The 24,715-nt window shown below is 41.9% G+C and overlaps 1 protein-coding gene across 3 annotated transcripts in view; it reads right to left on the bottom strand.

The window, feature by feature from the left end:
- Positions 1 to 24,715, bottom strand: part of SMC6 (structural maintenance of chromosomes 6) — a 72,140-nt gene that overhangs the window by 15,787 nt on the left and 31,638 nt on the right. For all 3 annotated transcript variants that reach the window (XM_058668250.1, XM_058668251.1, XM_004582849.3), the window contains 12 exons: positions 23,229 to 23,348; positions 23,038 to 23,136; positions 17,641 to 17,787; positions 17,272 to 17,360; positions 16,920 to 17,084; positions 16,334 to 16,512; positions 14,572 to 14,776; positions 10,625 to 10,739; positions 5,999 to 6,159; positions 3,140 to 3,275; positions 2,076 to 2,156; positions 1,282 to 1,452 (listed from right to left, as the gene is read on the bottom strand). In XM_058668250.1, the coding sequence (XP_058524233.1) occupies positions 1,282 to 1,452; positions 2,076 to 2,156; positions 3,140 to 3,275; positions 5,999 to 6,159; positions 10,625 to 10,739; positions 14,572 to 14,776; positions 16,334 to 16,512; positions 16,920 to 17,084; positions 17,272 to 17,360; positions 17,641 to 17,787; positions 23,038 to 23,136; positions 23,229 to 23,348 (1,668 nt within the window). The remainder of the gene's footprint in view (positions 1 to 1,281; positions 1,453 to 2,075; positions 2,157 to 3,139; positions 3,276 to 5,998; positions 6,160 to 10,624; positions 10,740 to 14,571; positions 14,777 to 16,333; positions 16,513 to 16,919; positions 17,085 to 17,271; positions 17,361 to 17,640; positions 17,788 to 23,037; positions 23,137 to 23,228; positions 23,349 to 24,715) is intronic.

The raw sequence follows: 24,715 nt of genomic DNA, 5'->3' as shown, positions 1-24,715 counted from the left end.
ACAAACCGTTAAGTTTATAAGCATAAATTAAAATAAGCTGATCAAAGCAGGGGAAAAAAATGCTTCCTTAAAAGAGGTTTCAACAATCACATATTCAAACAGAAGACTCAAATACTAACTACTTTTGTAAAACACAAATCCAAATCCAAAAAGCAAACAGATAATATCTGGAAGACAGTAATAAGCCAGTTGCTTGGCAGATATTGACTTCATCTCCTTAGTCCGACTATCACTGATGGCTAGCATGACATGAAATTGAGAAGGAAAAAACTCCTGGATACTGGCTGATGACATTCAGGTTTACTAATGGACTCACCTCCCACCTTTCAATTATCTGCAGCCCAGGCAGAGAGCTAAGACCAAGAATTCTTATTGCCTTCTGCCCTCTTTCTCTGTCCTTGAATTTATTTATGGACTCCCAGTTCCAGGAGTTCTTTTAGCCTATAAATCCCTAAAAAGACAGAATATAGGTTACTCTTCGTCACTTCCTGTTTTTAAGTTTTTTAGGATAAACAATTTAGGTGGTAGTTTTTTCCTTACTACATTATTGTAGCACATCTCATCATTTTTAGAAGTCATTATCTAGAGCCAGTATTGTGGCACAAGGGTAGATACTATCAGTGCCACTTGAACACCCAGTTGCTCTGCTTCCCGTGTTCCTGGGAAAGCAACGGAAGACGGCCCAGCCACTTGGGCCCTACCGCCCACATGGCAGTTCTGAGCTCCTAGATCAAGCCTGGACCAGACTAAGCAATTGCAACAATTTGGGGAATGAAGTCAGTGGATGGGAGATCCATTTGGCTTTCCCTCACTTTGAAGTAAAAAATGAATAATTAAGAAACTGTGATTTGTTTTCCTTAACTTGTAATTTCATTGTTGTAATTTCTGAGCTCTGAATTCTACGTGATCTATTCTTGAAATCTGTATTGTTTCTATCATTACTTCTCATTTTCTTCTAAAAATTATTTTTTTTAGAATTTGTATTTTTAATTTTTATTGCATACAGTAACTACTTCCTTGTATTTTTCTTTATGAATCACTTTGCCTTTTTAATTATAATTTTAAAATTTCATATTCTACTTAATCCATCCTGAACAGTGTTTAATATTAATTTGGTTAATGATGAAAAATGGTTCTTATCATTCTCTGAACTCTCATTTTTATGTAGTTCTAATTACATTTAACCAAAACTTCTTCTATGAGCATATGCATGATGAATACACTGTGGAAGTAAAACTAAACCATGAAGTTTACCTATGTCGGAATAAAAATAGCACATACCTTAAGTGGGTCTGCTTGCTCTGATAGCTGATTAATTATAGATTTAATTGTATCATACTTATTTTCCGCTTCTATTTTCTGATTTTTAAGATGTTTCATATTTTCTTCTTGTTGCTCCATATTTTTCTCAACCATTTTCATTTTGTTTTTATTTTCTTGGGCTTCATCTTCCTGAAAACAGTTAAAAAGTATAAGAATTAATTAAAATACTCATCAACAGATAAAAACTTGGGAGAAGCAGAGCCTGCAAGCAAACAGGTCAAACAAGAAGAAAACAATATTTTCATGCTCTTAACAGTAAAGCAGAAGAAAACAGATTGAAAATAAAACAGTGAGAACAATTAGGAAACAAATGAAACAGTATCTGCTTCAGATCATAATCAATAGGAATGTGTTTTTGACCTGCTCACTCCCTTCAATCCCAAAATGCACTTAGTGGAAATACACACATACGCTATGCCAATGTGTCAAGAATCTAACTAGGCTGTCATTTAAAAGGAAAATCATTAGTTTGAAGAAGAAAAAATGCAGAGAACCCTTCCAACTGACTCGCACACACAGCCCTGGCGTCCAGGTCCACCCAGAGCGACACCGAGGGGCTGCGCAGGCCTGGAAGACCATTCAGCTTTGCTCAGGCTTCTAATTCAGGTGGCAGAGGACAAAATCAAACTGAAGCCTGAAGGCTACACCTCAGGTGGTTTTTACAAAGCTGAGAATGGATGTGATCATCCTAAATGCTGTTTCCTCCTTTCACATTACAGGTAAACAGGGAAAAAGAGAGCCGATCATTTTACCAATGTTGCAATATCTACAGACTGGTGTTCTTCTATATTCTCCAATTCCCGAATTTCAGAAATGTTTTTTCTTATTTTCATCTAAAAGAAAAACATAAAGATTCAAAAAAGTAAACGCAAAGAGTAACAACGGCAAATCGTTGGAAAGGATGTATCAATCCACAGCTGTATTCTGCTTTAATGTCGCAAAAGGCTTTCAGAATTAACAGATGCACCTGCTTTAAACAGGCCAAAGAAGCTCTGTATCAATTCTGCCATGATCACTCTCACTAAAATATATTTTCATGCAGAAACAACACCTATGTGGTCCATCTTAGCATTTACAATGAATAAACTGTTGAGTGCTAAAAGAAAACATCTTTCAGAAACATCCTAAGTTTGAAGTCATGAAAAATTATTATGATATAGGGATTTTCAAAATACAATCCAAGTAACCTGTGGACATCTGACCCTTTCAGAGGTCCATGGTATTGACACTATTTTCATAAAAACACTAAGACATTATTCACCAATTTTACTAAAATACTTTCAACTGTACAGGGTGTATGTATGATGTGTAATGTCACATTAGACTGAACATCAGTGCTGATATAACTATTCAGTTGCCCTTTATTATGACAGACACTAAAGTATGCTTTTCCTCAATGAATACACATTCTTGTTCATTGTAAAATGTAAATACTTATAAGAGTTTTAAGATTTACCCATTTATTTGAAAGGCAGAGCAACAGACAAGACAGAAGTCTTCCATCTGCGGCAACAAGGCTGGAGCAGGTTGAAGCCAGAAGCCACTAATTCCACCCAGGTCTCCCAGGTGGATGGTAGAGGCCCACAGTATGCGGGCCACCCTGCTGCTTCCCAGGGCCATCAGTAAATGTCTGGATCAAAGTGCAGCAGACGCGGCACTCCCATACAAGCCACGGTTCAGTCTGCTGTACCACTCTGCCGGTCCCCTTTTAGGAAGCAGGGTACAAGGCCAGAATGTTCAAACACCATAGCTCGAGGGGAACAATGGGAACTTCAAATCAGCTTGGAACGCTAATTGAGAAGTGTTTTCTTCTTACCTTTAATTCTTTGTAACGTAGTTGGCACCTTTTAAGAAATTCTTCATTGCGTTTAATATCCTTCTCAAGTGCAGACAAATGTTGCTGAAGACTTACTATCTGGGCCTTTTTATTTTCAACTTCATTTTCCAAGTCACTTGATAAAGATACAAAAAAAAAAACTTACCTATTTTTACAAAGAACTAAAATAACTGCTTTTTTTGTTTTGTTTTGGTGTGATAACATTTGCAAAATACTGTTCAATTAAACCAGCTCTATCACCCTATCAACTTGTCAGTCACATGAAAATCTATTCCAGAAACTTAAAAAAGTATTTCTTTATTTCACTAATAAAAATGTTATGACTTTCATGTGTGAAACATTGTGCCTAATAGTACAAACAGAATTAAGACACAACTTCTCAAAAGAAAATTAATCAGGAAATAAGTCATACCATTAAAATGTGAATATGACACCATAGATACCCAAGGTAAATAGCGGAGATTAATAGCTCAACATTTCTTGTTGGTAAACAGAAGCTAAGAAAACAGGACAAGAAGATGGAGAGGGAACAGTCGCCAAAACCGAAGGCTGCAGCTAACAGCCAGCTGGCAGCACACAAGCAGTTCCTGCTTCTCTGACCCACACTCTTGTCCTGCAAAGCTGTGCGCTGGCAGGAAGAGAACCACCTGCACAGTGCGAACAACCCAGCCCTGGACCAGGAGGAGCTCATCATATTGCATCCAAGATGTGTCCTTTTCCATTTTTTTACACCTCTAAAATTGAAACCACTTTCTAGTCCAAAGTTCAGTTAGCAACATTTTATACATTTTTACTGGTACTAAAATAACAGAACATAAAATATTTTCTGGTATATAAAATAACTATCTTATGATTTCTGAATTAAACAAAGAAAACTGAACAAATGTTAGCTGCATGAATGATAAATGAACAAAAATGAAGAAAGGAAGAAATACTGCACTATTACTGATAAAATGGAGCTTAATACAAAATTTTACTATGGCTGGCCAAGCTTCAATATGAAATATGCACTTTTATAAATCTATATCTTTACTAAAAATTAGTAATTAAATCAACTAACAAAATCCCCAAAATATCTGACACCAAAAATGAAACAAAATGAACAGAATTATACAATTTGCTCAACATGCAAAATAAATTAAAGCAATCAATACAACCTTCAATAGCAACACTGATGAATTTTACAACCTCTTTCTTAGGTAAACTTCTTAGGTTACCAATTTTCACATGCCATGCCTACGTGGTATTAGTTTTACAGAGAATGATACTCAAGTGCACAGAGAGGTGGCCAAGGTAGGGACCACATCTGCTGGGTCCGTGAACACTGCCTCCCCAGCAGTCCATTCAAATGCCTCAGTGCTCAAGTCCCAGCCCTGTCCTGTGCTTCCTCTGAGCACAGCATGGCTGACCACTGACCAGTGACCGCAGGACGAAGCTTGGTGTACTTTGTTTCCTGCTAACTTGTGCCTAGCTTAGTGCCAGGTATAGCAAGTACTCTGGAAATATTTGTTGGAAAGAAAAAAATGATACCAGATAAAACATTCTTCAGCACTTTATACTAAAAGCAGTTACCAAACTGTGATATTGAAAGCACATATATATATAATTGAGCTGCACTGGCAACTGCTCCGAAGGACTCCTGCAGCAGGGCGTGAGCGTTCACCACCGGAAAGCACACTGGGAAAATAACCACCACAAGGTGCCATGACACACACTGCTGTTCATCAACTTTTTCTTCTGTGTTTAATAAACTCACTAATTTTCCAGTGTCCATTATGGCTATTTTCCTTTATGCTGCTCTTAATATCAAACAAAAATAGCTATTATTATTTGAAAATGAGAAATCCATTTCAATAAAATTCTAATTTCTCCTACACATGCAAATTATTACAAATACTTTTGCTCCATTTCCTCACATACTTACTTCAGTCTAAGTTACACTTAAGATCTTCTAAGTCATTAACTCAGAGCCAATGTACCAATCTGTCCACTGAAATAATGCAGTTGGGAAAACATGTGCATGTTTCCAAATCTTCCTTTACCTTCTCAGTTTGTCTCGTCTAACATATCCTACTTTCCCAGGCCCGTGTTCTAGCAGCGCTCATGGCTCTTTCTGTAACAGTGCAACTCAACGTCTCAGTCAGAGGCAGATGTAAATTCACCCCCAATGAGAAAAATCAGCAGAGCTCAGCAGTGAACATGGTGACAAAGAAGGCAGTATATTCTGAGTTGAGCTCTTCATTGTTCTATCAACATATCGGCTGGTTTAAAAGGAACACATTTTTTCGGGCCCGGCGGCATGGCCTAGCGGCTAAAGTCCTCGCCTTGAAAGCCCCGGGGTCCCATGTGGACGCCGGTTCTAATCCCGGCAGCTCCACTTCCCATCCAGCTCCCTGCTTGTGGCCTGGGAAAGCAGTCGAGGACGGCCCAATGCATTGGGACCCTGTACCCGCGTGGGAGACCCGGAAGAGGTTCCAGGTTCCCGGCTTCGGATCTGCGTGCATCTGCCCGTTGCAGCTCACTTGGGGAGTGAATCATCGGACGGAAGATCTTCCTCTCTGTCTCTCCTCCTCTCTGTATATCTGGCTGTAATAAAATGAATAAATCTTTAAAAAAATAAAACAAATAAAAAAAAAATAAAAGGAACACATTTTTCTAAAACCTGCTGCCAAAGTGAGGCTGGAAAATGACCTGCAGGGTATCATTCTACAACCAGCTGAATGATCTTCAGGGATGAAACACAAATGGAACATGGCTCTCCCCTGAAATGACCACTGAGAACACAGAATCAAAAAGGAAGAAGTGGAAACAACACTGTCCAGCTCACCTTGACCCTACCTTATTTCAGAATCCACGTCTCTGGTTAGGAACTTGGGTCTTGTATGCTCAGACGAGTAGTACCGCCCTGCAAACACTTGATCCCCATCAGCTGTGAAAGCTTCTCTGCAGTTTTTGGGTGGCTTCTGCGACTGCATTACAGCCCGAGCTACTGAATTGTTCTGAAACAGAGGAGAATACATTCTCAGAGCCACCAAAGCATCTCCCATGAACACAATCCCCAAATAAAATTTCACTATTCTTACTTAAAGTCAAATAATTTTATTAAATATAAGAATTCAAAAACAACTTTTCAATGCCCAAAGAACTAAAATTATTATGAGTTTTTAAAATAACAGCAAGGGCTAGTGTGGTAGCTAAGGAAAGAAGTATAACAAATATGAAGATACTTAAAAGAAGAAAATAATTTTAAAATTGGAAAAAAGCACAATTAGAAAATATATTTATTTTAATAGCAAAAAGTCTTAAATCTAGGGCTAATACGGTGGGGCAGCACGCTAATCTTCCACCTGTGATGTCAGTTTCCTGTATGTGCACCACATGCGAAATGTTTTACTTCTGATCATTTTCCCTGCTTATGACCTATAAAAGTGGTAGAGGAGGGATGAAGGCTCTGGACTCCTGAACCCCTGTGGGAGACCTGCAATCAGCTGCTGGCTTTGGATTGGCTCAACTCTGGCCACAATGGCTGCTTGGGAGCAAACCAGCAGATGGGAGATCTTTCTCTCTCCTTTTTTTCTATAAATCTGCCGTTTCAGTAAAAATAAATACATCTTTTAAAAAATTATTTGAGGTGCTCTGCAGCAGGAGTAGCTGCCATGTGGCTGGCTGCCCACGGAGGTAGGTCCGCGCCTTTGTTTGTGGAGGCCTGAGGGATGCTGGGAGCTGGGCATGGGGAGACCTGGAGCCTTGAGTCCAGGCACGCAGACCGAGCCTGAGGATTTCCTCATGTGTGCGGTCCGTGAACTGATGATCAGGGAAAGGGGAAAATGTGCAGGAGGACAGACCGCTAAGGGAATGTGTTGTAAGCGAGGAATGACTTGAGAGGGACTCCCATCCACAGGGTTGCTGGACTTGCAGGTCAGCGAGGGGGCTGAGATCAAGTTGTTGGAGGAAGTCGCAGGACTTCTGTGGGTCAGAGAGATGCACTGGCCCACATGGGAGACCTCAGCTGGGATACTTAGCATGGATGACAGCTGAACACCACTCACTGGCGCATACTACAGCTATGGCTGGGGGCCTGCCCGGCAGGGCTGGACCCTAGCACACATCAATGAAAGTCAGAACAGGGCACGGGTGATGTTAGGCTGGGTCATGACACTAACCAGCACACAAGAGAACCAGGGCCAGGGGCAGATGCTGTAGGGGGTAAGTGGGCACAACCTTGTGGAACTACAATTCCTCCGGGTTTGCCTCAGAGCTGTGGGTGATGACAGGCTGAGGTAGGCATGACCATGGAACCCTCTGACACTCAGGGGTGCTGGGGCTTGGAACAGGACAGGCCAGTCTGGGATGCAACACCCAAAGGCGCACCCAAGAACAAGGTGGCGAGTGGACCAACCACAACAGAGGGGGCAGACTCTGGGTCTGGGAGTGGGCCTGGTAAGGGAAACTCCCGTGGTGGGCCATAGCGTCCACTGATGAGCAAGTGATTCAGGCCTGGGTATTGGTTGGGTCCGGCAAGGTAACACCACTTGTCAGCAGATGTGAGAACCAAGACTATTAAGAACTAGATCTCAAAACCGAGTGCAGGATAGGCCAACTTGGGCTGCAACACCAGCCAGTCCACATTAGGGCCCTGGAGAGGTGTGGGCCGGGCAGGACCAGACCAAGCTTAGTTCTCAGGCATGTGCAGGAGCCAGGCTGGAGTATGGGTCATGCCCGGCTAGTCTATCACACTTCACAGTTTTCATGAGCCAGGGATGGGAGCAGTCTGGTCAGTGTTAGGATAGTCCAAGTCAGGCAGCAATATCAGCCAGTCCACATTAAGGCCAGGACTGGGGGCTGGCTGGGTTGGACTGGACAGTGACACCCACCAGCTTGAGCTGGAACTAGGGCAGGCCAGGCTGGGCCAGGCTATAGTACCCACCGGTAAATGCCAAAGTGAGGCAGGCCATGCCAGATTGGGCCACAGCACCCACCAGCAGATGTGAGACTGGGGGGGGCGGGGAGGTGCAAGCCTGGTAGAAGGGCTTGGGGCTGGGATGGAGAGCTCTCCTGCTGGGTCACTGCTCCCACTGTGAGCATGAGTACTGGAACTGGGGGCAGACCAGACCTACTGGCTTGCATATGAGCTGGATTAGGGGAACAACCAGGCTGGGCTGACTGTAACCACTGGGGGGCAGGCATTAGCCAGAGTAAATGCAGGGTTGCTGGGCTTTGCTGCAGCATCAGCTGGCAAACACTGGGACTGGGAACACCTGACGAGTCTAAGATCCAGGACTGGAAGTAGGCCTGTTAGGGAATCTGTGGGTACCTCTCTAATGGGCTTCAAACCCCACTAGTGAGCATGAGAATCAGGGCTGGGGGCAGGCCTGGCCAGACAGGCAGCAGCACCTGTCGGTATGAGTGTGAGCTGGACAGTGGGCTGAGCTAGGTGAGATGTGGGACAGATTGGCCCAGTCTGCTGCACATATTGGCAAGCACAGGAACCAAGAATGAGAGTGGACTTGGTGGGGACTATTGAGGGTCACCCTGACTAGGCTGTAGTTCCTGCTGGTGAATGTGAGGGCCAAGTGTGTGGTGAGCAGGGTTAGCAGGTCCACAGCATCCACTGGTTTACATAAGAGACGCGGTTAGTGATAGAACTGACCCAGCAATTGCAACTAACTGTGTGCATAGGCTGATGTGGATGACGGACTAAGCCGGATCCCGTTCTGGCAAGCATGAACAAGCCAGGTCTAGGACTGCCTTAGACAAGGTTTCTGTGAGGATCTTCCCCAAACTGAACGACTGGACTCAGAATCGTAGGATCTGTAGCCAGACCGTGGAGGGCTTGTGTCAGAACTGGACCTGCTTAGTGGCTAAGATGGAGCAGTGGACAAACATGCCCAGATGCACATGGAGGATATGGCAGTCGAATGGGGTCTGCAGAGGACATCTGATACCATAGCAGAGGAAGGAAGTAGAACAAATTGCTCAACTGCCCCAGCCAAGCGTTGACAAATATCTGGTGAATGGAGACTCTGGGGTGGACTGTGTCAGCTGATGGACCTTGGAAGGATTTCCTCATCCTTGGAGTGGCGAGATCAACAGCATTTCAGAACTATCGAAACCAATGAGCACAACCCTCAGAGCAGGTCCCAAAATCGGGACCCTGGATGGCAGCAGGTGGCCAGTCCCCATTCCAGGGCACTGGGAGGCTGGTGCAGCAGCTCCCCTAATTTCCCTCCTTTCCCCAGATACAGGAGGGAGAGGGGAAAGATCTGGAAAAACTGGTCCTATCCATACTCCCCAAGTCCTTGACCCTTCCACCCTGATCAACTATGTGAACATCATCAAAAAGAAATAATACTTATTTAACATGTCACATGAAAATATTTAAATTTATAGAGGCTGTATATTATTTTAAATAACATATTTCTTATTTTCATTTCATTTTTAAGAGAGACAAAGATCTTCCAACTACTGTTAGACTTGCCCAACACATGCAGCAGCCAGGGCTGGGACAACCAGGCAGAGCCAGGAGCTGCAAACCTCAGCCAGGCCTCCAGTGTGGGTCATGCCTCTCAGGGTGTGTGTTGTCAGGACGCTAAACCACAGGCTGAGGACTCCAATCAGGCACTCCCTTGTGGCATGCAGGTACCCCAAAGAGCATGCTAATGACGGTACCCTACAGCCTTCTGACTTTCCACATCCTAGGAAAGCTATGTGCAAATAAAATTCTAATGAAACATTATCAAGGATGTGGAGAAAGGCTAGAAATACTTGAATCCAAGCAGAATTGAAAAGATCAGGATTAATGGAGGGATGATTTCCTGCCAAGTATCCTTCAAAAAATAGGAAAGAGTCAAAAATACAAATAAATACAGCATGAACACATAGACACATATTTGGGATATCAAGACCATTACTTCTCGTTGTCATTAATGAAAAATATTTTAATTCTTTGTCTTGATTACACAGATTTCTATTTTGAGTCTCTTGTCCCTTCTCTGTATATTTGTCAATACATAAAAAAAAAATACTGTAGTGTAACGAGCATAGAAAATCACATTCACAATGGGATGATACTGATTTTTACAGAACAGCTAAATAAAGAAATCTGTAACGTATTGAAGCATTTCATTTAGAAAGCATAATAATAATAGATGTACCTGTTAGCATAAACAAAAATCAGATGTGCCAATCAAGAATAAAAAATTTTACACCAACATATGCCAAAAAATAATATCCACTTGCAAAAGTGCTTTAGAAAGGAATGCCACAAGTTATGAACGCATTGGGGCAGAAAGCACGAAAACCAACCAGAAGTATGCTATGCTACAGATGTCCCTAGGAGGTCAAAGCACAATGGCGAAACCAGCCAATAGTGCTGAGAAAAAAGGGAGAAAGAAATGTATAAAACATCCTAGAGCTTACAACATTGCAGAGTAACATAAACATACAGCAAGTATCTTCTCTTACTTTGATCAGCAGCACTGTCTCTATACCCCGCATGTCTATCAGGCTGTTGGCAACAACCGCATTGTCTATCTCTAAAGCTGTCAGAACCGTGGGAAACTCCGGATGATAAGCAGCTCTAAAAGACAAAGAGACAGTGGGTTAGCTTTACGGACTTCACTGAAAAAATGATATATAAACTACACACACACACAACTCTATAAAGATCTTCAGGTGGGTGAGAAGATTACAAGACAACAAAGTATGTGATGGCATTTGAAAACATAGCTGTCTGTAATAGGTTTACTCAGTAAGTACACAAATACTATCACTGTTCTAAACATAGGACAAATATCAGCTCAATTAATCCGCCCAACAAGCATATGAGATACATATTACTTTCTCTGTCCTTTTTTCGAATAAGGATGCTTCACAGTACATTAAGTTCTCTAACATCATAAAGCTAAAAATGGAAACATCAGAGGTTCTGACATTTTGTGAAGATCGAGCCAATGCCTGTGACACTGGCATCTGGTGCCGGAACGCTAGCTCAAGTCCCAGCTAATGCACCTAAAAAGGCAGCAAAAAATGGTCCAAATACTGGGCTCCTGCCACCCACACTGGAGACCCAGATGGAGAGCCAGGCTGCTGGCTTTAACCCAGCACAGACCCCGCTATTATGACTACTTCGGGAGTGAATCAGCAGACAAAAGATTTCTTTCTGTATCTCTCCTTCTACCTTTCAAATAAAAATGCATCTTAAAGTTTTAAAAAGTACAGATGACAAATTTTCCAAGAACAGTAGGTCTAAAAGCAATAAATGGCTAATGGGGAAAATAATAGTGCTGCATTCCTAGGGTTTCCTAGTCTTAGAATTCCAAAATAAATACCTCTGGATGCATAAAACATCAAAAGAATATGATGATCTAACTGGGGTGACAACCCAGTGATGAAAAGTTCTCTCTCTGGAGCCAACCCCGTGGGATCACAGGTTAAGCCTGTGGTGCTGGCATCCTATGTGGGCATCACTGCTTCACAGAACAGTGTTAAATGCATAACAGAAAGTGAATATAATATGTTCAAAAAGATACATTTTAATGAGGTACATTTCAACACATTACAGAATACTTGCAAATACTTAAAACGATGTATTTATTTTTATTGGAGAGGCAGATTTTACAGAGAGGAGAGACAGAGAAATATCATCCACCCACTGGCTCATTCCCCAAGTGGCCACAGTGGCCGGAGCTCAGCCAGTCCGAATCCAGGAGATATTCTGGGGCTCCCACATGGGTGCAGGGTCTCAAGGCTTTGGGTCGTCCTCTACTGCTTCCCCAGGTCACAAGCAGGGAACTGAAATGGAGCAGCCGAGATATGAACTGGCTCAAGCAAAGTAAGAACTTTAGCCACTAGGCCATCATGCCAGGCCCTATAAATACTCTTAATCTCGGAACCGGCGGTGTGGCCTAGCAGCTAAAGTCCTCGCCTTGAACGCACCGGGATCCCATATGGGCGCCGGTTCTAATCCCGGTAGCTCCACTTCCCATCCAGCTCCCTGCTTGTGGCCTGGAAAAGCAGTCGAGGACGGCCCAAGGCTTTGGGACACTGCACCCACGTGGGAGACCTCGAAGAGGTTCCAGGATCCCGGCTTCGGATTGGCATGCACCGGCCCATTGCAGCTCACTTGGGGAGTGAATCATCGGACGGAAGATCTTCCTCTCTGTCTCTCCTCCTCTCTCTGTATATCTGACTTTGTAATAAAAATAATAATAAATAAATCTTTAAACAAAGAAAGTACTCTTTAATCTCTAATTCTGAAATGTTTAAAAACTGTAGCATCTCCTCGTAAATGGGTTTTGTCCAACTGGTGACTAAATTTTCTAGCCAGCTCCAGTAAGCTCTAGTACTGAACTCTTTAACTGTTCCACAGCATGAGTTAACTCCATATGCTCTTATCTTCAAGGCTTTTACTGTATGGAGGTAATCTCTGTGCACTCATTATTGAGAACTAACAAGAGTTATGTACTTGTTTAAGGACAATTTGAGGGCCTGGTGCAGTGGCCTAGTGGCTGAAGTCCTTGCCTTGAATGCGCCAGAATCCCCTATGGCACCGGTTCTAATCCTAGCAACTCCACTTCCCATCCAGCTCCCTGCTTGTGGCCTGGGAAAACAGTTTACATAGTGAAAAAAAAAAAGTCTCCCATCAGGACTCTTTCAAAAGACCATTCTTGTCCTCAAGAGGCAAGACCAACCAAGGGTGAAAAGCTTGAGGCAAAGCTGGTTCTGGTCCCCACCCACTCCTCTATTTTCTTGGCATTCCTCCACCCTGAAGAACACTCCCAAGACCCCAAATACAAGCCCAGCCTGCTGAAAGCCTGAGCCCCTGTCACGTGTTCAACTCCATCCCCAAGGGTGGCCGGCCATTTTCCTTTTTGATGATAATCTGACTTGGCGTGAATTTCTACTCTGCCTCTTCCACTGTTGTGTGTCTATTTCTGAACACACTTTTCTCCCCATTTCTCAACCTCTGGTTATCACTCTTCTCAGGCCAGCTAACTTTAATTTCACTTCCACGTAAGAGCAACATACGGTACTTGGCTTTCTTGTTTCTAGCTTTATCTCAAGTACTATCCCATTTTGCTCAGACCCTCAAAATTTGACTCATTTTTATGGTTGAACAATATTCCAATGTGTATATGCATAAAAACGTCTTTGTCTGCTCACCCACTCATGGACTCTAGGTTGATTCTGCAGCTTAGCTACTGAAAACAGAGCTGCAATGAACATGAGAGTGAAGGAACTTCTCTTACTTTCCTTCAGATGCACATCCAAAAGGTTAGCTTCACAAAACTCTAGACAGATTTTAGTTTTCTGAAGAGTTTCTGTTTTCTATGATGGTGGTACTGATCTGCATTCCCACCACAAGTGTACAGAGAGAGGTTTCCTTTTCTTCACACTATCACCAACTTGCCATTTTACTTTTTCCTTCCTGCAATCATATTTTTGCAGAATTCACTGCAAACACAACTCCATCCTGCATACACAACTCTATTTGTGTAGAAGGCAATCATTATTTTCTGTCACTTGACAAATTCATCAGTTAAAAGATGAATCACTTACCATCTCTTCTCTGAACACCTTCCTGACCCATCTGCTAAAACATGAGTTAATTACTCCTTCAACTGAACTTCATCTGTTTCTTAGGATCCACTTTTATAAATGCCCACCAGAATAGAAGATGACTAGTAAATGCACCAATCTGCTCAACTCAGACACAGAATTAGACATTTCTTTTTTAAAAAAGCAAAATTAGGACTTATACATAGGAGAGAAAGGCAATTTTAAAGTACAATCTGGGATTATATACCCATCAATTTTTAAGGCAAAGTTATCAGCCAGCCAAGACTCAGCAAACAGACCAATTTGGGTAATGTTGCCAATAGTTTTTTTACACTTCTGAGACACCCCGCTGGGTAATGCACACCAATCTTCTCCCTCAGCCCTACCCTCTTATCACGGCTAGGTCTGCAGCACTTCTCTCATCTGTACAATCTCCATGGCACACTGCATCTACTCCTAGGTCTTCCACAACAGACTTTATGCCAGAACCTCTGGACAAGGGATACCAAGTATCACTATTTCTCCAATGACTACACAGAAATTAAAATGGATTAATGAAATTTTACAAATTAGTATTATGTTAACACGGTTTTAAAACTCCTTCCAGGCCTGGTGAGGTAGCTTAGCAGCCAAAGTCGAGGCTTTGCACGTACCAGGATCCCATGTGGGTATGTGCGTGCCAGTTCATGTCCTAACTACTCCATTTCCCATCTAACTGCCTGGCTTGTGGCCTTAAAAAGCAGTCAAAGATGGCCTAAAGCCTTGGGACCCCGCACCCACGGGCACCTCCTTCAATTTTACACATGATTAAAACAAAAACCTGGAACAGTAATTAATTACTAAGGTCTTACCTGCTTCTTACGTCATACATCTCATTTCGAAATTCAGAAACTATTATCTGAGGCCTAGAGGTTCCTGGTGAATAAAACCTTCTCATTAGTGACTGCAGTACTCGTTCATCAGCGTGATTATGGCAACAATAGGCCTGCAGGAGGCCTTTCAGGCAGGACTCGATAGCCAGAGCATGCTCAGGGTCCCGCAGGTGAATGCAAGCTCCTAAAGACAGAAGGACTTAGACTCATTGGATAGCTCAATGGAATCGTCTTTTTAATGGTTCAAAATGACTTAAAATACTTTCAAAGTAATGTAAATGACACTGCAAATCTTACATGAACTGAAAAAGAAATTCCCACAAAGCCCCCTGGACACAGAAAGGAGAAACCTACTAAATCCTGTGAAAATACTGCCCTACTCCAACATCAGCCAACAGTGATGTTCTACATTAACCTGTTCCATCCACACTAGCTTCTCAGCAGGATTCTGAAGATCACCCCAAGGATGTATAGATTCTTTGCCACTTTCGAAAAAACACATTAATACTGGGACTGCAGATTTACCGATGGCAACAAAGCCCCATCTACTGAATGGACTGTGGTATAAATGTGTCTACACTTAAACAGATATCACTGTAAAACTTACATGCAACACTGCAGTAACAAAAATTTTGATTTAGAATACCATCCCACCTAAGATGTGCAATTATGCAACTCGTCAGAATATGATCAAAAAATTGTTTAAATTTCATGTACATATGGCAATAAAACAGTAATTACAGATGTATATAAATCATACTGTCAAACCTAAATAAGAACTAAGAAAGAAAAACAATTTTATAAAGCTCATGTAAAATTCATATGAGCATTCTTTCAAGTATATCATACTAACTGGATTTCCTGATTTGATCCGTCATGTTGATTAGTTCATTAATTTGTTTAGAAGAAGAGTAAGAAGTTGATTATTAAACTTTATTTTATAATTTCCTTTCCCTAAGTTCTTTTTCTTCTGGTTAATAAGTGTTAAAGGGTAAAAAGAAAAGCTAAAAAATGCAATGTGATCTTAGCATTATTTCAAGAACTTCTAATTAAGGCCCCCATCTAAGTACACTGCTTCTCTCTTCTCGTCCTACAAGGAGGCAGGGAGAGAGCACACTTATCGGCTCAGCCTCCACTGCCCGTGATGCCAGGCTGGGCCGGGCCAGAGCTGCCCGCAACGCCAGGGCGGGCCAGGCCAGAGCTGCCCACAACGCCAGGACGGGCCGGGCCAGAGCTGCCCGCAACACCAAGGATGGGCTGGGCTAGATCTGCCTGTGGCGCCAGGGCGGCCTGGGCCAGAGCTGCCCGCAACACCAAGGATGGGCTGGGCTAGAGCTGCCTGTGACGCCAGGGCGGGCCGGGCCAGAGCTACCCGTGACGCCAGGGCGGGCCGGGCCAGAGCTGCCCGCAACACCAAGGATGGGCTGGGCTAGAGCTGCCTGTGGCGCCAGGGCGGGCTGGGCCAGAGCTGCCCGCAACACCAACGATGGGCTGGGCTAGAGCTGGCAGCTGGGAAATGCAGCAAGGTTTTCTACATAGGCAGCAGGGGTTCAACGACAGAGCCCTCACCACTGGCAGGAAGCGGGAATCTAGTAACTGAATCCATGAGCACAAGAGTATTTTCATCACAAGGCTAAACAAAAATATGTAACTCTAAGGTCTTTGTGTTTAAATTGGACTCAAAAGACCTCTTTCTGAAAATAAAATGTGTATGATATCCTCCATAAGTCAAAACAATCACCTAGAGGGCCCACGGGCTTGTAGGCAAAGCGTCCTTGTCTGTAAGCGTCCTCTATTGCCTCCAGAAGGGCGGGCACATGAGGGCCAAATCTTTTCAGTCGGTCAGTTTTGCTATCTTTCAGTTCTTTCAGTTGTCTCTGATTATAGCTCAGGATATTATTCACATCTAGTTCTTCTCTCCTAAGAAAAAAGAAGGCAGAAAAACAGATATGATAATGAAGTCACAGAAATAGGCGAACTTTGCCTTTACCAGCCACTCCAAAGAATGACAGCAGAACTCTGCATTTGAAAATAACTTCTACCAAACAAAAGCAGAAGTTCTTAGAATTCAGCATTAAAAAGGCGTTGCAACTGTGATGGACAAAGAAACCATCAACCTAGACATTACTTTAATACGAAATCAGGTAACTGTGAGAACTGCAAGGCGACTGTCCTGCCTTTTTTTTTTAAGTTCTTCAATTCTTTTACAAATTTTAGAACGCTATTAACACAAATAACACAGAAAATAACACAGAAATCATATTTTGTGTAAGCAAAATGATTTATGTAAGCAACCAAAGAAAACTCCAAACCTGCTGCAAACTTACTTAACTCTGGCATATTCTTCTTTATCCTTTTCTATGGCCTGCTGAAACTGTTCAATATCTTGATTGACAGTATTTTCCTGATCATGTAAGCTCTTTACTCTCTCTTTTAAGCAAGATATTTTTTTTTGCCTTTCCAACCGCTCAGGTTCCAAAGACTGATCAGTACTGACAGTAAATAATCAAAGTGAAAAATATTAAATAATAAACCACACATTTAAAAGACAAGTTCAAAAAAAAAAAAAAGACGACAAGTCCACCAGCCATAATACAGAAAGCAGAACCCTCCATCAACCTAGACATTATTTTAATACAAAATCAGGTAACTGTGAGAACTGCAAGGCGACTGTCCTACCTTTTTTTAAGTTCTTCAATTCTTCTACAAAGCTGCTCATCATCTTTCTTTAATGCTCTATACTCATTTAGGGAACGGTTATATAATACCTAACAAAAAAATTAAAACACATCCCAATGAAACGAGGAAACAAAACTCCCAGTCAAATCTACCTTCAACAGATTTTCACACTGGGGTTGAATATGACTGGAAATATACACATATTTTTAAAGGCTTAAATGATCATTAGAAACCACTGCATTTTAGAAAAGGTGCAAGTTAATCAGACAGAACTCCAATTGTTTGTTTCTCCTCTAATTTTAAAAATAGATAAACAGAACTATTTTTTGTCATGCAATTTTCAAAATTCCAGGCTAGCAAACTTCTCACCTCAGCTTCATTGTAGGCCCTTTTCCTGGCAGTGACTTCTGCCTTCAGTGCCATACACTCCGGAGCTCGTGCATTTGTCTCCTGACTAATTTCTTCCAGCTTATCTTGAATATTCTTGTATTTATTTTCTGCTTCATTAAGTTTGACCTTTAAGAAAATTACATTATTGGGATTTTTTTTTTCTTGCATAAACAGAAAAACCTTTAAAAAAAATCAGATCTAGTTCACATCCCAATGAACTGAATTTTGCTCAAAATATTAGGCAAGCAAACACATAAAATATCAAAATATGATTTAATTTTAACCCACATTTACTGTGGTTTAAAATATGCTATCTTCCGGCAATATACACAAATGCCTTCAAACAACACAAGCAATGGGAAGTAAATCGTATTTCAACAGAGAAAGACAAATTTATGAGAGAGTTTGTACATAATGCTGCATAAGTACCTAAAACAAAATACAATTTCTTCAGAAAAAGCCAAGAACGCTTTCAAAGAGGCGCTATCTGAGCTGAGACTGGAAAGATTCACCTAAGTGAATAGGGCACAAGTTGGAGAAGGGTGTTTAAGACACGGAGAACATGCATAGAAGGTATTCACAGTTCAGAGATCAAAACACCGCAGGAGCTTGAACTGAGAAGACGATGCTATGAGATAAGCTTTGCAGGTCATGTACCACCCAGTGCATGAACAGTGTACAACTTAACCCTCAATAGGGAGGCAAGAAAGGACAAAATGTGGCTGTTACATCATTATGGAAGTACTTGGAAGGAAGGGTGGGAAGAGAGAAATGAAAGCACAAGACTTCAGTAATAAGTCAATCATGCGGGACAAAATGGAATGCTGACAACAGAACGAATTAATAGGACACAGAAGTAAAGTAGATCCAGTCAGCAACTATTTGCCATAGAAGCCAAAAGGGCACACTTCAGGCTTTGTGGGCATGCAGTCTCTATTCAGCTCTGTCACTCTAAAAGAAAAGAACTCTGCAGAATGAATTCAATAAAAATTTCAACATTCACAATATAAACATTCATTCTTTTTTTTTATTTTTTTTCTATTCATTTATTCATTAATTACATTGTATTACATGACACAATTTCATAGGTACTGGGATTCTCTCCCCTTCACCCCAAACCCTTCCCCCATGGTGAGTTCCTTCACCTTGATGCATAACCACAGCTCAAGTTCCGTTGAGATTCCCTAATTAAAAGCTCACACCATACAGAGTCCAGCATCCCACTGTCCAGTCAAGTTCAACGGCCTCTTAGGGAGGCCCTCTCAGGTTTGAGGGCAGAGCCAGCAGAGCGTCACCTCGATCAATCAGAAGCTCCAACATATCATCAGCAACAATCCAGGTACGATGAGACTGGTGCAGAGTCCACTGATTGACATAGTCCATCTCAGAGTCTCCCCTTGTCCAGTTTTTCGCTGCAAACATATAGCTGAGGTGGTTGATTGATCTACTCCATCTTCTATCTTTTCTTGGTTAATGTTTTGATTCCTCCATTTTGTTCAGGGGAATTCCCAAAGAAACTTTGAGGTGTTCCCAGTCCAGGCTCCTAAATACACTACTAGTAAGCACAGTGCCCGTCACAGTCCATCACTCCGATCAGCTGGTGGTTGTAACCCCTGGGTTGGTTCTATTCTCAGCCCCGACCTCCATTGGAACCAATGAGTATTGCAGCTCTTCCCGACTCTGCCCATCACACACTCGTCCCTCACCTAAACCAGTGGGAGGTGTGCTGGTCGGGTGCTGCATTCCCTATTGGCACAGGCCATTTCACCTTGGCATTTGGTGTTTTGTACTGTTTTTATCGCAACCAAACCTGGCCAGGCCCCCAAAACATTCATTCTTATTTCCAGCCTTAAATTATGTTAATACAAATTTGACATCTGCTTTAGATACTAATTTTTTAACAGCAATAATCAAGACATATAAGGGGAGTCTCAAAAGTTCTAAAATAATGTATATGTAAATAAATATTTTTTAAAAGATTCATTTTATTTTTATTAGAAAGTCAGATATACAGAGAGCAGGTGAGACAGAGGGGAAGACCTTCCATCCGATAGTTCACTCCCCAAGTGGCCGCAATGGCTGGAGTTGAGTTAATCTGAAGCAAGCAGCCAGGAGCTTCCCACGTGGGTGCAGGGTCCCAAGTCTTTGGGCGGTCCTTGGCTGCTTTTGCAGGCCACAAGCAGGGAGCTGGGTGGGAAGCGGGGCCAACTAGACACGAACCGATGCCCGTATGGGATTCCAGTGCATACAAGGCAAAGACTTTAGCCACTAGGCTACCACGCCGGGTCCTAAAATGTATATAATTTAAAACCACACATGGAGTTTGAATTTTACACTAAAATAAACTAATCTTTAATTCAATTTTCCATGAAGTTCCTGGGAATATCGTCAACTTACAGGAAAGACGACTTCACATGAGTCATGGTAGGAAATGCTGTGGGCGACAGAGATAAGGCAGCTAACTATTAAGAAGATGCTAGGTCCAGACAGACAAGTCTGGGTGTTGAAAAGCAATGGGTAACAGGCCTCTTCCAAAACCGCTGCTGCCACAAAAAAGGGATCCAAACGCTACTTCCAGAACATGAATTTATGACTACTGGAGAAACCAATCATGCCTACAGAGTCTGGAATCAGAATCTGAAGTGAAATCCGAAAACTTGAGACTTAGAAATGATATCCTCTTACTGCCTTGATAGTTTTGAAGAGTAACTGGGCTATATTCTGGCGTATTCTGTCTCAGCACTTATCAATACACTGGACTTTACTGAGATCCATTTCAAAGTTTAGGGAAGAGGACACAGTGGATCTTTGAAGAGCGTAATGTTCTCACTGTTAGCGAAAGAGGGTGACGACAGGACAATGGTATGAGCAAGAGGGAAATCATATAAGGATCAAACTATACTGCAAGTTTACTTTGCGGGTCCCTGGGGAGAAGAGCGACCTAAGAGAAACAGGGGACAGTGCTCTCATGGGCAACTGACAAAGTCTACTTCCAGGTTACAGTTCTCACACACTTAGTAAAACGATAATTCAAACACAACTCAGACTGAGGTCATGTCTGTAAACAGGCACCTCAAGGAAAGTTGAAAAGGTGCACTGGTCAAAGCACTATTGAAACAGGGACTGGATAAGGAATACCCTCTGCCATTGGTGAGCTGACCAGACAGCACAAATGTTCGCCTTTCATCGGAGAGAGCACAGGAACACTCCCGAGGACTCATTGGGGGCAGCATGCGTGCTGGGCAAGGGGCCCTTCGCCTCCTCTTCCTGGAGCCTCTCTGCACAGCTGCCCAGCCTTGCCTCTGTCACCCCAGCTTGTCTCGTTGGATGTGTTCTGACAACACTATATTTTGACTGCTACTGATCTACTGGACATGCAGTGAGGTCAAGTTGGGAAGAAACACGAGACAGTAAATGTTAGAGGATTCTCTAATACTGAGATTTTCTACAGTTCCACCGAAAAAGAAATGTTAGTTCACAGGGATAACTTAGTTCCTGAGATGAGCTGGCTTTGAATCCAGTGCTCACCACTGTTTTCTTCTTCTTGAACTGTTTCAATCTCTTCTCAGTCATCACAGTAGACTAAAAATATTTTGGTAGCAAAGCAACTGTAGTCCTGAAGGCAGGTGAAGGAAGTCATTGCCTTCATCCTGTTGCGACTGTTGTAGCTGGGCATAAAAGATGGGGGTGGCAGCAGGGGTCTGTCACAGTATTTCCTAGCTTCACAAAGCAGTTCTATGGGGTTCTCTGTCACTCCCTAGCTGAGGACTGAGAAATACGAGATGTATAAATCAGTCACTTGTGCGCAACTCTCTTAGTGGTGTTAGTCATTAGGCTAAAGAGAACAAACTTCAAAGTGATTTTTTAAAAGAAATATTTGCATTTATTTTCTGTGCTATCCTGTTTTCATTCAGAAAAGTGAATACAAACTGTAGCCTTTTGCTGGTACCAGCAACAATTATTTCCTAGGATTAAATCCCAGAAGAAATATCACATTGTATACTGAATTTACAGTAAATTACAATGAAGTACACATATTTTCTTCTAAAAAGACTTGGTAAGACAAATAAAAGTCAACATGTCCATGCTTTCCTAAACTCTGTTTGCCACAGTGTCCAAATGCTTAAGTACAAACCACCAGAGCTTGTAATCCTCTGCTTCTGTGAGCATTTGTGAGCAGATCAGACTAGAAAATGCTTAAGGAAGGAAAAATACTTAAGGCTTTCCTCTTTGACAAATTGAGAAACAAGGCTGAGAAAGTATCTGGTGATAATTTCAGAGTATTCACTCAGAAGTGGAAATTCAGAGGGATGAAACTCAGCCCAGATATCACTAAACTAACCATCCTCCTCTACAGGTCCCCTGTGAATTTATATACTCATCGCCTTTGATGATTTGATGCCATAACCCTTAGAAGAAAAAAGACACCTACTTTTGTTTAAAAGGGGAAAAAAAGTTGAGAAAGCTTACAACCTATACCCCCACCAAGCCTGGTGACAGAAATTCTTCAGGCAAAAGGGAACACAACCCCAAGAGCTGAGTAATTTACACTGACACACAGTACATCAGGAGTACATTTCTATAAACAGAGAAAAGCTACGGTTCCACCAACAGGAGGAGTTCTACAGTACTAGCTGCACAACCTTGTGAACTGTCTACTTGAAATGGGCAAACTGTATAGTATGTTAATTATATCTAAAACACTAAGGACATAAAAGGTGGCTCTACTGGAAGGTAAGGAAAATCCCCCACAGGACAATGCCACTCCTCAGCAGCATCTACCCGCTAGGGGCCCTACTGAAAATTTTTGTGCTCTTCTAAAATTTTACACAGCAGGGTTTCTGCCTGGGTTCTTATCTCAGGTTGAAATGAAGCTTATCGACCTAACATCTTCCAAATGTTACACCTGTATGAAATCCTCTAATGGGAAACCTTGGTTCTGGGTCCTGTACATTTTCTTAATGTCCCATTGGCAGTTCCTGGGCACTGTTTTCAAATTCAAACTCCTATACTTGCTAATACTTAGGAACAATGTTTTTCTAGCTGAGTATTATCCTAGCACACACTTTATTCCTAAAGCCCCTTTAAGTTTCAACTTCTGAAAAAATTCAAAGTCAAGGCTTCCCATTCTAGTACTTCTCATCAGTAACAAAGTCCCATTGTCTGTATCATGAAAAATCCAGTCTTAGCCAGACAGGCTTGTCACAGCCAACCACAAGACCTGATTTTCACAACAGTCCTCAAAAAAGCTTACATTTGCTTCACCTCATTAGTGAATTCACCTGCAAGCACCACCATCGTAGATCATAAATAGTCTAACACCTGCAGTTTGATATGAACCTACTGATCGCCTGTGTTAAAAAAAAATGTAATTACCTGCTGTTCTTCCATCTTCCTGTCAAGTCTAGCAGCACGATCTTCTCCAATTTTGATATTATCTCTGATGGCATTCAATTGTTTTTCAATTTCATTGACCTAAGAAGAAATTATACAGCAAATCATTGGTAAGACTGTCACCTTATACATTCTATATATTGCTAATATGTAAATAATTAAGTAAAAATTACCACAGCCCAAGCCATCTCATGCTTCAAGTACTCTAAATTAGTCTTCATCGTACTTAAACCAGCAATACTTTGAAAACGTTCTTCTTTTTCCAAACACTGGCGCTTTAGTTCAGTAAGTCGCTTAAAAGAAAAACAAAATCAAAAACATGATGTTTCTTGAGACATTCTGCAAATGTTTTTCTTTTGAAAGCAATGCTTAGTAAGCACTCCATAAAGGTTTATTAGGAAATGGCTTCTTTAAAGTGGAAATAAAAATACTTTTGGCTGACTTTAGCCAGGTGCAATAATTTTGTTAATTTCTACACTACAAAAATGTTCCAATATTCTGCACATAAAAGAAAACCAAAAGAATTAAAGGCTTAAAACCATACAAGTATAGACAAATTTCAATGTCCTTCCACATTTCTTTTCTCTTTCTGTTCCTCTGAAGTATAACCAGTACCCACTCCCCCACTCCAAAGATGAGCGAAGGATCAGAAATAGTCTGTTTCCAAAAACCAAAGCAGTAATTTTTTTTAATCTAAATCTAGGACAAATATCAAGTATCCTGACTCTCAAAACAGTTTGGCTTCTAGACTTCACAGTCTGTATCCATGTAAGACACCTGTCCTCATTCATACTTTCCAAATTTGAATAGCATCTTAACCCTGCAGGTCTTACTGTTTCTCGGTCAATTCATTTTCTCATTTTCCAGGATTATTGAAATTCATTATCATCTCATGAGACTCTATGTACATCATCATCATCATGTTTCCAAATTCTCATTATCCCTGGCTTGGGCTAAGGAGATTTAGAAGTTATCAGTAAGAAACTCCTTACCCCAACTTCCAAGAAACTTATCTTTAAATATAAAACAGTGACCTTTCTTCCCCTACTCGCACCCCTGCTTCAAAAGGAAAGATGTCTTCTACATTGTGTTCCCATTCCCTACACGTAAACCTACTGATTTTCCATCCCATCTTTTCACCCTTGTCACTGACTCCTACGTGCTGCCATATTTCACTCTGCTCCAGGGCGTGCTGACTTACAAGCACACCACAACTACCAATTCCGTGGTACCACCTCTTCCACTAAGATTCTGCCCTTCCCATCCAAGTTGCATGAAGATTACCTATCCTTCTTTTCTTCATTTTTCAGTCTTAAATACCTAGTTTTTTTGTTTTTTGTTTTTTTCTTTTTACCACTACTGAAACTCATCCTGCAAAAATCATCTTTGAGGAGTCACTGTGAGTACTTTGAGTTACACAATTGTTTCGGTGCTTCAGCCACAGTACGCTTCCCACAGCCCGTCATGAAGATCCCCTTCCTTCACTGCCTTCTCCCTGCATGCTCTCCTTCTTGGGCCTGCGCCATTTAACTCCACTCAGTCATCCACATTATTCCTGGGGCTTCCACACCAGTCATACACTGAGGCCACCACATTCCTACTGACAGCAGACCTGGACATTGTTGCAGCATACAGGCAGTTTCCTATTTGACAATTCCCT

This window comes from Ochotona princeps, chromosome 8 (assembly GCF_030435755.1).
Source record: "Ochotona princeps isolate mOchPri1 chromosome 8, mOchPri1.hap1, whole genome shotgun sequence".
In the NCBI taxonomy this organism is placed as follows: Eukaryota; Metazoa; Chordata; class Mammalia; order Lagomorpha; family Ochotonidae; genus Ochotona; species Ochotona princeps.
The sequence above is the reverse complement of the archived record's forward strand: the minus strand, read 5'-3'. Positions and strand labels throughout refer to the sequence as shown.